Below are 16,602 nucleotides of genomic sequence, written 5' to 3' on the forward strand. Positions count from 1 at the left end.
CCCAATGACACATACTGTTCAGCAGATCGAATTCCCCATTTTTAAAAATATATTAATTATATTTAACGTGTGCCAACGTATTATAGCATGTTCAATAAAATATTAAAATGCCTTCTTCAAAAATTCTCAAATAATTATGCTGAACATATTTGTGTTGCAATAATAAATAATTGAACTGTATAGATAATTAATAATCCGGTTGCCTAAACATTTTATTGAAAGCAAACAAAGTTTTGAAGTTTTAATTCTGCCACTTAAAATAATAAATAACATTTATAATTTAAAAACGTAGTAAATATACGCTTTTACGGTAGTTTTAGGTACATAGTTAAAATTATCATATACTCGTAATATAGACTTAGCCCGCCACAACAGCAATTAAATTTGTTTTTATTTTAAATTGTCATTTTTAAAGTATAATGTATGATTTTTTAATAGAAAAAATAAAATCATTAGGTATTATCGTTATAAATGGCTTGGAATAAAATACTTCAGTTTTAATTTAAAATTAAACTTCGTAACTACCTACTTATATTATAGAAATATAATTATTTTATAATGATTTCTTATGTATGGGAATTTAAAATTATTTAGATTTCTTCTGCAAATGATTTATTACAACACTGTTACAGTGTCGTTAAATACATATTATGTAGGTATTTATATAACCACACGGCGTACCTATACTAATCTTGGCGTTGGACATAATTTATGGCTCTCGATGGATTTTCGATTGTGTCACTGTGTGTAAATATATTTCATAGGTGTAATATTATAATTATCTCATAACTATAATATGACTATTTTGAGGATATGATATCGTACTACGCTTCGGATATAAAAGAGAAATAAACGTTTTATTTTGACTTATGACGTATATCTAACTCTAAATTTGACAGGATTAAAATAAAACAAAGGCGTTAGTAGGGTATAATAGAATATTATTTTGAATTTTATTTCACATCTTATGAGAGCCAACGAGCGTGTATAAAAAAATAAACGTACCGGTTAGTATATTATTAAAATTATAATTATCTCGTAGATAATTCACGTATGTTTGTTTAAACGTACATTTTTAGTATTATCATAATTATAGGTTTACAAATTAATTCATTCGTTTGAAAAGGATATATTTTTAATTGTACGGCTCGTCATATACATACGCACAATGAGAATTATTTAGATTGTATTTATTATCAAATAACTCTGTATTAAAATACAACCTACATAATATAATATGTTAACTATAACTCGTCAATGTTAAAATGCAGGGTTTGCAGCTGTTGGTTGATAAAAATTCGATTTGGTTTTATTACAATAGCGAAAAGATATCATGGCACCTAATGATTATGGGTAAGTAAATACTAAATATGTAACCGTATAAATTTAATTAAAAATCTTCATATAATAATTATTAGTCGTTTTATTTTTGTTAAAAAGAACATTATACAACAATTATTATTACTATACGTCTATACCGGACGCAAACCTGTATTTCCCGAATAAAATTTTATTTGTTTATAATATCATGATGTGCCAACATCTGATAATAATTAAAATGCATTTCTCAGTGACCAAAGTCGTCGCGTAAGTTACTCGAATTGATTTTCATGGTGTCTAGGATAAATATATAAATTCTTCGACAAATAATTAATTACCCATGTATGATTTGTTTATTTATTGCCCATATATTTAAACGAACACTTATCGAGAAACGATCGTAGACGCGTTAGTTTCTTAGTGCTCAATCCAAGTTGAGGTAAGTAATTTAAATTATATATGAAACGAAAATAACAAGAAGTCAAGAATAACTGCTATATTATGCATACAGGTACTTTATTTATAATTATCCTGTTTAAGGATGTATATAGTGTTATTTAACACTGCATCATCGGTATATATTATAAGGTGATTATAAAATATAATAATTGTTATTTAACACTACAACATCGGTACATATTATAAAGTGATTATAAAATATAATAAAAGCATTTAACTAGTCAGACCGTTAAACTAAAATAACATTTTAAAGTATATATAGCTACCTAATATCATTCAATTTTAATTAATTTAAGATTTGGTTTTTAAATAAATAATATAAAGCAAACGTGAAAATACAATTTTTGAACTTGTATTATTCTAGATGGTTGACATAAACAAATAGCGTTGTATAGTAATATTGTCTCTAACTGGACTCGTTATATTTATAATAAACAAGTACAAAATATAAAATAAATAATAATCATACATAACTATTTAGTATTTACCTACCTGGCTACCTATATAATATGTGCATGGGTAATATTGACGCAGTTAATCGTCACCCTATTTGCATAATATTATTTAAATATGCTATTTAATTACAGGTGTGCAATAGTTATATAAATAATAGTTTTCGAACGAAATTATGTCCGTCTGAAATGACGTTTCTACTGTTTCTGGAACCAATAAAGACCATCTGAAATTATTATTTTTCATTTATTTTTCACTCTGTATATACGATTTATCATAATATTTGTATTTACAATTATCGTTTTAAATGTAATTCAACAGCAGTGGGATGTTAAACGAATTTTTGAAAATGCTATCTCACGGGTGAAAAAGTTGCTTAGTTTCTAGTGTATTTTTTATTACTAATTTAAATTTAAATAATATTATAAAGACCAAATATAAGGATATTTAAGTCGTAGGTACATTATACTTTGAGCTTATATCACAGTAGTATATTTTGAATATGTTATATGGTACAAGATGCTAAATCATATTTTTATTTTTTTAATCTAAATTACAGAATTTTTTTAGTACAATTGAAAGTTTGAAAGTTTCTAACTGGAATAATTTGTATACATATTATTACTCCCAAAATGAAAATTTAATAAATATTATATATTTTTTCAGTCTTTATATTTCCAATGATGGGGTTGGATTTTATTCTTGGTTTTTTCTATATCCGTTTCCGCGGCACGTCCGATGAATGTTTATTGCTATGGCCAAAAACGATTTATTTTCTACCTCTTGCAGTGTCTACCTTTTGTAAAGGGCTCTTATGGGGCCACTGACCTAATCCTGTAAATCGCCTCGGGAAAAGTGCCGATTTCGTTTGTAATTTAGAATTGCAGTCTGTAGATAGTCAACGATCTGAAAATTAAATTTGTTTCTATTTCGTGAGTTCAATAAATAGTAGCTTGTTACAAAATTTAATAAGTGTTTTATTCAAACAGCCAATAGTTCAATTTAATATAATTAAATGTAATTACCTAACACGGAGTGAATCAAATATTTAAATTCATACTTAAAACTCAAATAAATCATATTTATGTAAAATAATAAAACATTATCTATTATTAATGATCAGTTATGTGAAAACATATTGTATTTTTGATGGAAAATAAATGCACAAATTTAACCTTAATTTCATATTTTAAAATACAAATTTTTTTAGAAGCATATATACCTATTATTTATAATTTTAAAATAAATTGTTTAATCAATAGGATTATTATGGTATATTTAGTAGATTTAGTTGAAATATTTTATTGAATTATTGTTTGTAAATAATTTTTACGATGCAAATTGAAAATATGATTTACGAGAACTAAAAGGGTAGGTATAACCCTACAATTCAACCCTCTGTTTAAACAAATAATATTAACATTATACTAAATTTATTTGCTATTGATGACCATTATATATAATTTATTAGTGACACCATCTGCTTATGTAAATTGTAATAAATATATACATAGGTTACAAAATAATCTATAAATCTTAAAATAAACGACCTAATGTCCTCGAAAAAAAAAAACGCTAGTAAAGTTTTGAATAAAATATTTGATAAAAAAAATCAGTATGCAGTGAATATAAATTTGGAAGGTACAAGGTATTTGTAATTTTTGCTAGTCAATAAATGAAAATAAAATTATACATTTTTAGTGATAAAAAAACAACATACACACCCAAATATTTTTGTCAAAAAAACTCATTAAAAATGTACATATATTTAACACAGCTTAAAAACTAATATAATTTATAACATTAAATACATGTAGATATATATTTATATATATGAATAAGGTAGGTATTAAATACAGTTAATTTTTTTTCAACCTCGATTAAATAATAAAAAATTTATTTTTTGGAGATATAAATAAAAATAAATATCGAGTGCAATAATATATTATGTAATGGATAGATATCAATAAATATTTAGGATATTATAACATTACAGCCTTAACATTTTTAGTGGAGATAATACATTAATATATACCTATAACCTAGCTATAGTTCTCTTATGGGATCGATAAGTTTATTATAATGTTGATGCATGAGCATCCATCATCATGATTAATATGTTTATTTGTATAGGTGATTCAAAAAACGTACAATGTACATCGCAGAAATGTTGTTTTTACATATAAAATATTTAAATATATAGGTATAAGAAATTCGTATTTACATTTTGCTTTAAGCTCAGACAACACGCAACGATCGGACGCCGATTGGATTGATCGCATGCCAAAATATATGTAGCTATATATACCTATACGCATTATGTAAACTAAAATCGTTTCGATAATTTATCATTCCGATATTGATTGTACGTACGAGCGTACCAAGATTGTCGTAGTATTAGTCATGTCTTCCAATAATAGGTGTTTTAATATTCGGACAGGCCGATGTGAATAATTCGTGCCTACATTATATCGGTAGGTATGTAGACTGTTCAAAATATTATATACTTCGTAAACACTTCGGTGAGAGTTAGCCGTGGTTCAGAGGTAATGGTATATAAGAGTTTGACAAACAATAGATTCCCTCAAATTCACCACACCTACACGTGATATAGCTATATAGACTTTATTATTGTATGCTCTGCAGCAACCATTTAAGTACCCAATTAAATCCTACGATAATAATTTTCTTTGAAATTTGAATACCTCAGTTGTCTTAGAAATATTACACAGCTCATCGAAAAAATAATTTAAAGTGGTTATACCTTTATCGTACAGATTGCTAATAAATATTATATTGATTAATAATTAATATAAAATATGGAGAATTAATAGATTAAGATAATAGTTTTTTACACATGATAAGAGCTGACTCTGACAGATGACAATAAGTCCTGCAAAAAAAAAAATAATAATAATAATCGTAAAAATCGTAAAATGTTCATCTCTGAATTTTAATTTAAATAATGAATATTTAATTAATTTAATACTTGTGGTTTATAAAAAAAATATAATTTGAAAATGTATTTGTATAATGGATGAGTATTTAACTTTGCCCATTAAATATTAAATACGAGTGAATAATTTTTAATTAAAATTATATAGATTTTAGAATTTAATATGCGTTTGACCATTATTATTATAGATTATTTATCAAGTACACTTATTTTTGGTCGACGTTCTACGTACGATGTTTTTGGATTCAATATTTTAGTTCAGTTAAAATAAACATCACATTTTTACTAACATCATGATATATTATACTATTATCGTAAATGAAAAAAATAAAGAAATAGTTACAGATATTAGATTTTGAAGATCGTATCACTTCATTGATCTTAATGGAAGACAGAAGTACACATTTTTACACTTCGAGTTAACTTAAATTGTTCGTAATCAGATAACGCGTATATTTTTTTATTAAGATATCTACTGAAAAAAAAAATAAAATGAATCTTGTAATACTTATTCATTTAAACTAATGGACTAATCTGGTAAAATATTTTTGTTGTTAACTCTTTGAGACTGATAATGATTACTTTAATTTTAAAAATAAATATTCTACCCATTTATTCTTCGCACCTTAAGTCTTAAGCATACAATCTATCGCAAAATGCTATAAAATTGTTGTACGCGATACCAATGTATACATGTTATATTAATAATTATACCTATACAGTATACATCATGCATGGAGAATATGGTATTTTGACATATTATAGTATATGTAATGCGTATATATTATAAACTATAAATTCATTAAATGTCTAAATCTTTACATCTACTTTTGGTTATATAGTCTTAATGATATAAAATAAAATACTATTAAACTATATCAAATATTAAAAGAAATTATTCATATAACTATATAAGTATTTTTATGTTCATTTTCAAACATCAATTCTATGCAGAATATTACATACAAAATCGAAAAAAAAGGTATGTAGGTGGTGGTCTCTTCCATTAATTGTTTTGTGTTTTTGAAATTTAGATAGCAAAAATGTTTATACCTCTCATTAAACTCACAGAATGTGAATACATTTGCTATTTCTGATCTTACACGTATTATAAAATGACGGTACGTTTTTTTTTATATAACAATATTACTCAGCCGGCATCAATTAGTACTAATCTATATCAATATGTATATAAATTATCGAGTTCCTTTTACTGTGTAGTAACTTTATAGGAAATATTTTTTATCTAGACCAATAAATAAGATGAACTACACTCCCTATTTCTGTGCATAGACAAATTAAAACGATCTTGTAATAATTTGATAAGTTATAACCTTATGATTATTACATATCGCTTTTAAAAGTTCTACAATCGAATTTGATTGAATTTAATTCGTTCATGGTGAAAATAAAAACAATTAATCCATAGAATCTCAGTGATTTATTTTAATGTAATTTCAAATTCAATTTTGTTTTTTTTTTTAAATCTACAACACATATTTTTTTTTAATATGTTCTATTACATTCGTTTTTATAAAAGTTTATACATGTAATGAATATGTTTATTTTGTGTATACTGATAAGAGAAGTAAAAAATTAATTAATTGGTCATAAGAACACTTTAACGCTATGTACCTATTAAGACAAAAGTACCCAAGTATGCGAATTAAATTTATATTTGGTCAATTTTATGATTGACGTATTATTTATGTTTTAATGTTTTATATATTAATTTTGATGTATACATGTATTAATATAATATTTGTTTGACCACATGCCAACTTCCATATTTGAAATTATCATGTTTGTACATTCTTTGATTTGATTTCTTTACAATACAACTTTTTCAAATTGTAATAAAATTGTAACAAATTAAATACTCAGCTGATTATTTATATAATGCTTATAGTAATTTAAATATAACTGAAGAGTGCAAACGTCGATGCCCGAGCACAGAAAACATACATCGTGCATAATATAAGAATTAATTTACGTATAATTTTATTTTGAAATATAATATATTATAAATGTAAAAAAAAATTATCAGAGATAAACTTTAATTAAAAATAGAAAATACAGATTTAAATCCATTATATTAATAACGGTGAAGAGCATGTTCGTTTTTAAACGTGGAATATACACAGTATATCTACCTATAAAATTTGTTTGAACACAACTATACCCTTTGGACAGTACCTATGTCATTTTGAAGTACCAATTAATATTCGTAATTAATATGTTGGAGTAGGGTGGAAGAGAGGTGTCGACCATAACAATAACCGTCAAAAATCAATAACGTTAGGTGTTAGGTTATCTGTGTCTCAATTATTTTCTTTTTTATAATCAATCGTGTGACTTTCGAAGTTCTATTTCAGTTTTACAAAATATGGAAAATATGTATACAGCGTGTCCCACAGAGATCTGACATTCTGACAAATGAAATAACTTTTGTTCTAATCAATATTTAAAAAAAAAATTCTTTTAAATATAATTCATAGACACTTGCGCTACATTTTTTATTTTTAAATACTGAAAATAAAAAAGCGGGTAAGTCGTGGATGTCGCTCTGCTGTACAGTAGGTTACTGTAATGGATGGGATTAAATTTGAATGCAATGATAGCTAGGTATCATTGTATACGAAAAACGATTCTGAACGGAGATGATTTGTCAGTCTAGGATATATTATATTTAAATATTGTCATATTATATTATATTTTGAAACAAATATTTTATTTTTCAATTATGACGCATTTTGCATAAGGCATGGTTAATCAATTAGTGTAGTTATCATAATTCATAATACCTTATATTATCATAGATATACATATACCTGGTTAGAGGTAAATAAAAGAGCTAATAAAAATTTAATTTGAATTTCCGATGGATATTGTTTTTGTGATAAAGATTGACAAATTAATAATGAATCTTGTATTAAATTTTCAAATATTAGATTTAAAAAGAAAATTTTTTATGAATTTCTAGCTTATAATAATTTGCGAATTTTCGTGATTTTTACGTATGTTGTCAAAATTAAAATTGAAATGCTTGTAAAAAAAAAAATGTGACTATACATTTCTTGTATTTTTCAACTGCTATTGTAAAAATATTTTAGGAGCCTTGTATTAAATTTTCAAATCTTAGGTATGAAAGGAAAATTTTTTATGAATTTCTAGAATAAAATAAATTACGAATTTTCGTGATTTTTACGTATGTTGTCAAAATTAAAATTTGAATGCATGTAAAAAAAAAAATGTGGCTATATATTTCTTTTATTTTTCAACTTCTATTGCAAAACTATATTATGAGCCTTGCATCAAATTCTCAAATCTTAGAATTAAAAAGAAAAACTTTTATGAATTTCGATCTAAGATAATTTGAAGATTGCCGTAATTTTTATGTATTTAGTCAATATTTGAACTTCAAATGCTAATAAAAAAAAATGGTGCATATGTATTTTTATAATTTTTTAATCACTATCAGAATAACTTATGAGGAACTTTGTATTAAATTTTCAAGTATTTTAATAAGGCCATAACAATTTTATCGACACTTCAAAAAAAAATTTTCAGAAAAATTGAAAGTTTCAGTTGACTATAAATACCTCAAAAAAAGTCAAAATATTTTGAAAACTAAATCATGTAAAGAAAATGCCAATCTAAATATCTGATAAAATTTTCAAGTATCCTACGACTTATACTTTTTGAATAATAACAAATATTTAAAATCGTTTCAGGATAAATCGTTATCGTTACGCTATTTCGTAAAAATTTAAAATTCAAACGCACTAAAAATTTTTCCTATAATGAAGCTTCGAGTTTTATCTATAGCTACTTGAAGGAAAACTTATGGAAAACATAGTGTTGTATTTTTAATCCTTAGTTATAAACGCAAACAATTTTATGATTTTTCAACTTCAAAATTACTTGCAAATTTTCGCGTTTTCGAAAGATTTCGTTAATTTTGAACTGTAAACGCTTATTAAAAAAAATTGTGACTTACGATTTTTAATTTTTTTTAGCTACAATGAGAAAAACTCATAAGGAACCTTGTATTAAATTTTCATATTTTTTTGGTTGTCCAACATTTTTTTACCGACACTTCAAAAAAAAATTCTCAAAAAAATCGCAAATCTCAGTGGTCTATAAATAACTCAAAAAAGTCGACAATTTTTGAAAATTAAACTGTATATAGATATCCCTAACATTAACATTTGGTGAAAATTTTAAGTACTTATAGTGATTAGTTTTTGAATTACAACCATATAAAAATATCGATTTGGTCGAAAACTGGTTTTGCGTAAAAATTCCCGTTTTTCTGTCATTTTTTTTTTTTGTTTTTCTCGATTTTTTTGAAAACTGTTGGAAAATGTTTACTTTTGACCTCTATAATGCACCAAGGATATTATTCTCTTTTACATCGGAAACCACCCCCAATGTTTGAAATTGAAGCATTATTTCGACTAGTTATGCTGTACACAGACACAAAAACACACATCATTGTAAAATCAATACATTCATCACTTCGTTCAGAATCTAAAATAATTAGATTTTAACATGCACTTATTTAAAAATGTTCTTATAAAATATTTTTTAAAAACTTTATTATTATTTAAAATTACAAGGTTTCTAACATAAACTAGATCGTAATTTACTTAACGAAAATATTGATATTTAAAAAAATTGTAAAAATAAGCCCTTTGACTTAAATAAGTTTTTACCATATAAAATTTTCTAAAAATCATATTTACAAATTGGCTATATTGAATATTTTGAAAAAAATTTTATCAATTTTTAAGTTTTTTATTTTCAGTATTAAAAAATAAAAAATGTATTCTAAAAATGTAGCGCAAGTGTCTATGGATTATATTTTTAACATTAGTACAGTGCCTTTAACGCCCCACCCGTAATTTTTGGATAATAGGAGACGGGTTTCAGTGAACCGGAAGTGACGAATTTCCTCGCCAATACATGATATACTAATTTTACGGAAATTTGTCCCACTTTTCGGACGATGTAACGTGAAAACGGTTTGAGCAAGATATAAGTTGAGAATTGGACAGTGTGGTGTGACGAGAAAACGGACAGCGGCCACCGAAACGATCACCGTTTGGACAACGGTCACTTCGACCGCGGTATAAGCTCTGACGGTGCGACCGCAGTATAAATTCGATAACCACGGTCCTTATTATTTAAAACCTGGTTTACGTTTTACAGCTATGTCACCTGTTATTTCGTGACCATAGGTTGCGCTTGGCTCAAATCCGGGTATTTCTTGGAAGATTGTGGTTAGCGAAGATACCATGATCACAGCTGCCAATCAAAACACGACAAAAACCAAACGATACGACCAGTGCATCCTGGTTGGGGCTCGAGTACTAGTGTTAAATCGAAGGTACTGCACTATAGTTGGGTCCGGGATTATTTTAAGTAAGTAATTTAATATTTTATAAGTAAATATACAATCAAAATGAAAAATATTATCATTGATATTGATTAGATATATTTTTAGTTTTTAATTTTTTAGTATTTTCCCATATGCAATACGTCAGTGCCCAAATATCTAAGATTATCAATACATAATATGTTATAATGAGAAGTTCAGAAATAATGAAAAAAAGAAACCTGTATTATACTAAAAGAAAAATTTATAAAAGCAAAATGAATGAAAAACATACAGGAATAAATAATAATCAATCTATTTGGTTTTGTAAAATGTATGTCTCATACATTTTTACCAACACGCGTGTGATTTTTGTAAACAATATTTTATTTTTATTTATATTTATATTATACAATACCTACCTATGCATTTTTTATATTTGATTTATAGCATTTATAATATTTTTTATTTGTTTAGTAACCTGCATATTATTGACATTTATATTGTATATTTATATTTATATAATAATAAAATTCGAATAATTATTTATGTTTTTAATTTTTAATATGGCAAAAAAAAAATAGGAAGAAGAATGATATTATTTAGCACACACAAAAAATATTATCTAAAATAAGGATCCAACTTGTATAGCAATTTTTAATTCGGAACCCAACTCGGATGCAGCCGATACGACGGACGACGACATAGCTCTGAACCTAGCTTGAGGCGCACTTGAAAGGTGTAAGTGATAACCGTTATATTTGTTATCGTTGGTTTTAATCGGCTCAAGAAAACTTTTGGTCATCACCGCCGGTCCATGTCTGCGCGTAAGTCGCACCGTTGGATCGTCGATAAAACCGTATTTAAATCGTCCATAAGTGCACAGTGCGAAAAAATTTGCTGTAGTTCAATATTATTCTGGATCGTTTGTTTTCATGTCTCATCGTTATATCAATTTCAAGTACAACAAAATGCTTTGCCTGTTGCCCGTGGATTTTGATATTTCACTTCAAGCCCCAAGGTAAAACGAACATTTCTATTAATATATTATTCACAACAGGTTCAGGAATAAACAATAATAATTATTGTGAAAAACGGTTATGGTCCGTAGAAGCATATGAATAATTATTAAGGGGGGTTCAAACTACACCGCGTTGCGTCGTGTCATGTTTTTAATGACCGTGTGCCTAGTGCTATATATTTTTTTTTATGTTTTTACTAAAATGCTATACCAAAGATATGAATATTATCCCTGAATATTAATTTAACCATGTGTTAAGGTGGATAGGAGATGATGAGACATGATGAGTCACTTTTCTGAACATAAATATAATCACTCGGTTAAAATTTGAATATACTCAACTATAGTTGTAATATTTATTAGCGTTTGGTTAGTGCGGAATTGTGTGATAAAATCACGATATACCATATGGTATACCTTAAATAGAATTACCTACGTGGTTTAGCCGATCAGAGAAAATTATTTTACACGGCACTACCTATACGGTTTAAAAATTCTTAATTTCTTCATATCTTTATGCTTTTTCTGACCATAATCGTTTTTTATTATTGGCGAATTGCATTTGCGTATATTTTTTTTATAATATGCCTCTTATAGTATCTAGTCCGTATGTTATATTTTATAGAATACATTGATATATATTTTCAAAATCCATGTTAAATCTTGTTGAAACAGTCGACGTCAAGACAATTTTTAGATTAATGTAATAACTGTTTAAAGATTATAAATTTTATAAGTTTTAAGCCTTAGTGAAATAATATGTACCGGCTGTCAACTTTTTAAGAAAAAATAGGGAGTTTAACAAATATATTTTTCAGGTATTATAACCTCCACCTTATTATAAAAATACGTTCCAACTTATCACTTGTTCATTAGAAAATTTCGTTTAAAATATAAATTAAAATACTCATGTAGAACTTGAACGTAGGTAATACGTATGGCATTACACGTATTTAATATGCGCGAATAATATACAAAACACCAAGAAAAGTTCAAATACCTTAAGGCTGACCAAGTTATAATGCATTGATGCAAATTTGGATATTATTTACTATATTAATATTGTGTGGACGATGTTTAAAAAAACATGTTAATAAATCAAAATGTATAAAAAAAGGTATAATTATTGTAACATTGATTATTGAGTTTGATTGAAAAAAAATATGTAGGTACTTGCAGTAACCGAAGCAACATTAGTACCGTCAAAAACTAAAATGCCAATATCGAGTACACTATATATTATATAATTATAATATAGATATTAAGTATAAAATGCATTATATAGTTTAGTTTAGTGTACGTCTATCTTATCAGTGAAATTAGTTAATTTTTATTACTAATCGTTCACACCTGCAGCTATCCGTTTACGCGCATGATATTATAAAACCATGGCAGATAGGTACCTATTTATAAAAGTAAATAATCACACGAGAGTAAGCGTCACACCAAACTTAATACCATAATTATATTGCAAGCTTGCACCTGTATCCTTGACGTAATATTTTGTATTAAGTTGTTCATCCATAAAAATAGGTACCAGATTATATTCAGTTCAATTACCAAAACTACAATAGTAAATGTTACTAAGACTTATAAGAATGTAATTTGAAATCTAAATAGCATACATATTACATTCAGGTACACTGTATAAAAGTTCGATTTAATAGTATTTACTTTATCATGTCTGAGTCATTCTTCAGTCACGAACCTGTTGGCAGGTTGGCTGTTTAGAAAAAATAATCAAATTCTTCAGAAATTATGAAGGAAAATTTAGGAAAAAATAAAAATAATCTAAATTCAAGTGCATTCATTAAAATTAATAGAATGATGAGATTCTCTAGGTTTTTTTTGTTGTTACTTCATGAATCCAAAAAATTTACACCCAATTATGAAAACATGAAATGTACAATTTTATTTAAAACATATTATATTATGTACAGTATTTTCTGCTACAATACAGTAATATATATTATAAATAGTATAAATAATTTGTATGCATGAATAATAAACTTACTCGTATATAATAATATTATCACTTAAAATTTACGTATACAGTTTGTTTTTCGTATATATTATGGGCAGTAAAAGAGACGAAAACGTCCAATATAAATAAATTGGCTTACAAATAATAAAATTGATGTTTTCATCAAAAAAAAAACCATTGGAATAATATATTATATTGCACGAGTTTGGCGAACAAGTCATATTTCATTTATTTATTCTTCAGAAGAAAAAAAAAATGAGTAGTCCTAATTATAGTAATTTCGGACAACCGAATGTTGTATTTTCCTTTTTATATTAATTACAGTATAAAAGGATTCCTTAATGCTAACACAAAACAAAAAATACACAACTTAACCACTACGACTAGTATACGCTTCTTAAATTTAAAGTTATTTACAAAATAAAAAATAAAATGAATAAAAATTGCATTGGGGAAAGCACCAGAAAATAAACCTAAAGCCGACAGGGTAGGTACAAGTATTATATGTTTACTAGTTAACTTGTCAAACCAGTCGAAAACGGCACGTATTGGTTATTTTGTTTAACGATGGAGTTAAATTATATTTTCCTATTTTTGGTGCGAACCACGTAGTAAGTACATATTGTAAACAAAAAGACACGTTCATTTTTGATGTGATGTGTTCCCAACGCCGGTTCCGGGTTTTAAATGTGGTGGGAGGTTCGTCTGTTCGAGTAGGAGGTATATTGTACAGAAATAATAATAAAAATAATAAAAATAATAATTAAAGTACATATCGAGATCATATTTTATGCTTCTGATGGGTTATTGGTTCATCATTATTCCTCCTGCCGACCCTTTAAAGAGGACCATAGTCACTGAGCCCCGTGGTAGAGGGCATCATGTCCTCGGACGGGTCTGGTTGCTCATAGCTAAGGGCAGGAGTGGCGTACTGATGTCATACGTGGCTAAGCGGCGCCTGTTTGATAATGTGATGGTGCAGGCTGGACGACGGTGCCAGGTGGTGGGACGAGGGCAGCGTGCTGCCCGGGACCGAAGGCGCTGGCATGTACTGCAGCTGCTTGCGTTGTTTGCCGGGATTGACGAGCACCGGGTTTGGGCCACCTTTGGACATGCGGCCACCACCGCCTCCGCCACCAACTCCGCCGCCGCCAAACAGCCGACGGGACAGGCGCTTCCACGAGCCAACCGTCTTGCCAGACCATATCCAAACACCTGACGTGACGCCCATCACCAGCGTCATGAAGTATTTGAGCATGAGCATGGTGTACACCGGCTTGGTGTCGGGGTCCGGTTCGGAGCACGGGCACGCCAAGTGTGCCACACGGTCAGGCATGTACCGGGCCTCGTAGTAGTGACACCCGATGACGACGGATGCGGGCACGGTGTACAAAACGCTGAACACGCCTATCCGGATCATGAGCTTCTCCAGCTTGTCCGCCTTGCTGCGGCCCACCTGTTGCTTGATGACGTTTCGGATGCGGAACAGCGATACGAACCCGCCCAACAGGAACGATATGCCCAGCGCCAGGTAGACGACGAGCGGTGCCAGTACGAACATTTTCAGGTTATCCGGGTTCTGGTTGCCCACGTAACACACGCCGGCAAACGCGTCCCCGTCGACGGCCGACATGACCAGCACGCCCAGTGACTTGACGGTGGGTATCAGCCAAGCGGCCAGGTGGAAGTACTGCGAGTACGAAGCGATCGCCTCGTTTCCCCACTTGAGACCAGCCGCCAGAAACCACGTGAACGCCAGTATGACCCACCAGATGGACGAGGCCATGCCGAAGAAGTAGAGCAACAGGAACACAAGTGTGCACGGCGTGGGCCCGGACGCGTTGTACTTGACGGAACCGTCGGGCTCGCAGGCGACCGCGTCGTGGCCCGAGTACACTCGGATCAGGTACCCGAGGCTGACCATCAGGTAGCAACCGGACAGGAACACGATCGGCTTTTCCGGATACTTGAACCGTTGCGTGTCGATGGTGTACGTGGTGAGCGTCATTAGCGTGGTGACGCAACATATGCTCGACCACAGGGCGATCCAGGTGGACGCGAAGTCCTTCTCTTCGTCGGTGAACAGCACGCCCCGGCACGGCATCGCGCAGTTATCCACGCCTGCCACGGACACGCCACTACGGTTGTACCGGACCGAATCCCTGTCGATGGCCACCAGCGGCGGCCGGCACTTGCACTCGCACCCGTCCTCGTCGCCAGCACCACCGCCGCCGAACGCATACTTCTCACATCCCTTGGCCCTGCTACCCGGCTTGCACTTGTTACCCGATGACCCTGTCGGCTTTTTGGTCGGTTTGACTGGCACGTGCTGCTGCTGCTCGTACACGTCTTGGGCCATGCACAGTTCCGGGCCGCCGTGCACTGGCAGCTTGTCGCACTGCATCTTCTCGGGCCACACAAACCCGTACTGCTGCATGACCGGCAGACACCCGTCCCGGGCCCGTTCGCACACGCTCCGGCACGCCTGTAGTGGCCGCTGGTACTCTTCGATGCAAATGGGCGTGTAAACGGAACACAAAAAAAACTTGAGGTCGGCCGAACAGTTGATCTCGACCAGTGGCCAGAACTGATGCACCTCCATGCCGGCCTCTTCCTGCGTCTCGTGGTTCAGCTGGTTTGGCATCGACGTCATGTTGTACCCGATTCCCCGGCACATCGGTATGGTGATCTCTTCGCAACGCCCCGGCCCCGGCACGGCCGCCACACCGGCCACAGCCCCAGCCGACGCCGCCGCCGTGTTGGTCACGGCCACCGGCTGCATGTTGCACACGGCGGTGGCCACGACCGCTAACAGCGCGGCTGCCACTAGTGTCGCCGCTGAGCACATATCTGCGACACTCTTCGGTACGGTAACGTCCGGCGCGCGCGTCCGCGGTCGTAGTCCGACAAAAATGGATCCTCTTTCACGCTCGAGTTCTGCGTGACGACGACGATTTCGAATCGTTACGGAACTTCATGACCGTATCTCAACACCTGAAACACACGGATGAAAAAACGTATAAACATTT

At 30.8% G+C, this 16,602-nt stretch overlaps 1 protein-coding gene and 1 long non-coding RNA gene across 4 annotated transcripts in view; one reads left to right on the forward strand and one right to left on the reverse strand.

The window, feature by feature from the left end:
• The first annotated feature begins 1,242 nt into the window (after positions 1 to 1,242).
• On the forward strand, positions 1,243 to 10,985 carry LOC149057729 (uncharacterized). Its single transcript, XR_016191134.1, has 4 exons — positions 1,243 to 1,353; positions 10,110 to 10,335; positions 10,403 to 10,615; positions 10,698 to 10,985. It is a non-coding gene; the product is annotated as an uncharacterized LOC149057729 (long non-coding RNA).
• A 2,490-nt stretch (positions 10,986 to 13,475) lies between these two features.
• Positions 13,476 to 16,602, reverse strand: part of fz2 (frizzled 2) — a 77,931-nt gene continuing 74,804 nt past the window's right edge. For all 3 annotated transcript variants that reach the window (XM_089225019.1, XM_089225018.1, XM_015517162.2), the window contains one exon: positions 13,476 to 16,567. In XM_089225019.1, coding sequence (XP_089081145.1) covers positions 14,511 to 16,421 — 1,911 coding nt within the window. In that variant the 5' untranslated portion in view covers positions 16,422 to 16,567 and the 3' untranslated portion in view covers positions 13,476 to 14,510. The remainder of the gene's footprint in view (positions 16,568 to 16,602) is intronic.

The sequence above is a fragment of the Diuraphis noxia genome, unplaced genomic scaffold, assembly GCF_037042655.1.
Source record: "Diuraphis noxia isolate RWA-SAM2 unplaced genomic scaffold, SU_Dnox_SAM2 contig0003, whole genome shotgun sequence".
NCBI classification, from domain to species: Eukaryota; Metazoa; Arthropoda; class Insecta; order Hemiptera; family Aphididae; genus Diuraphis; species Diuraphis noxia.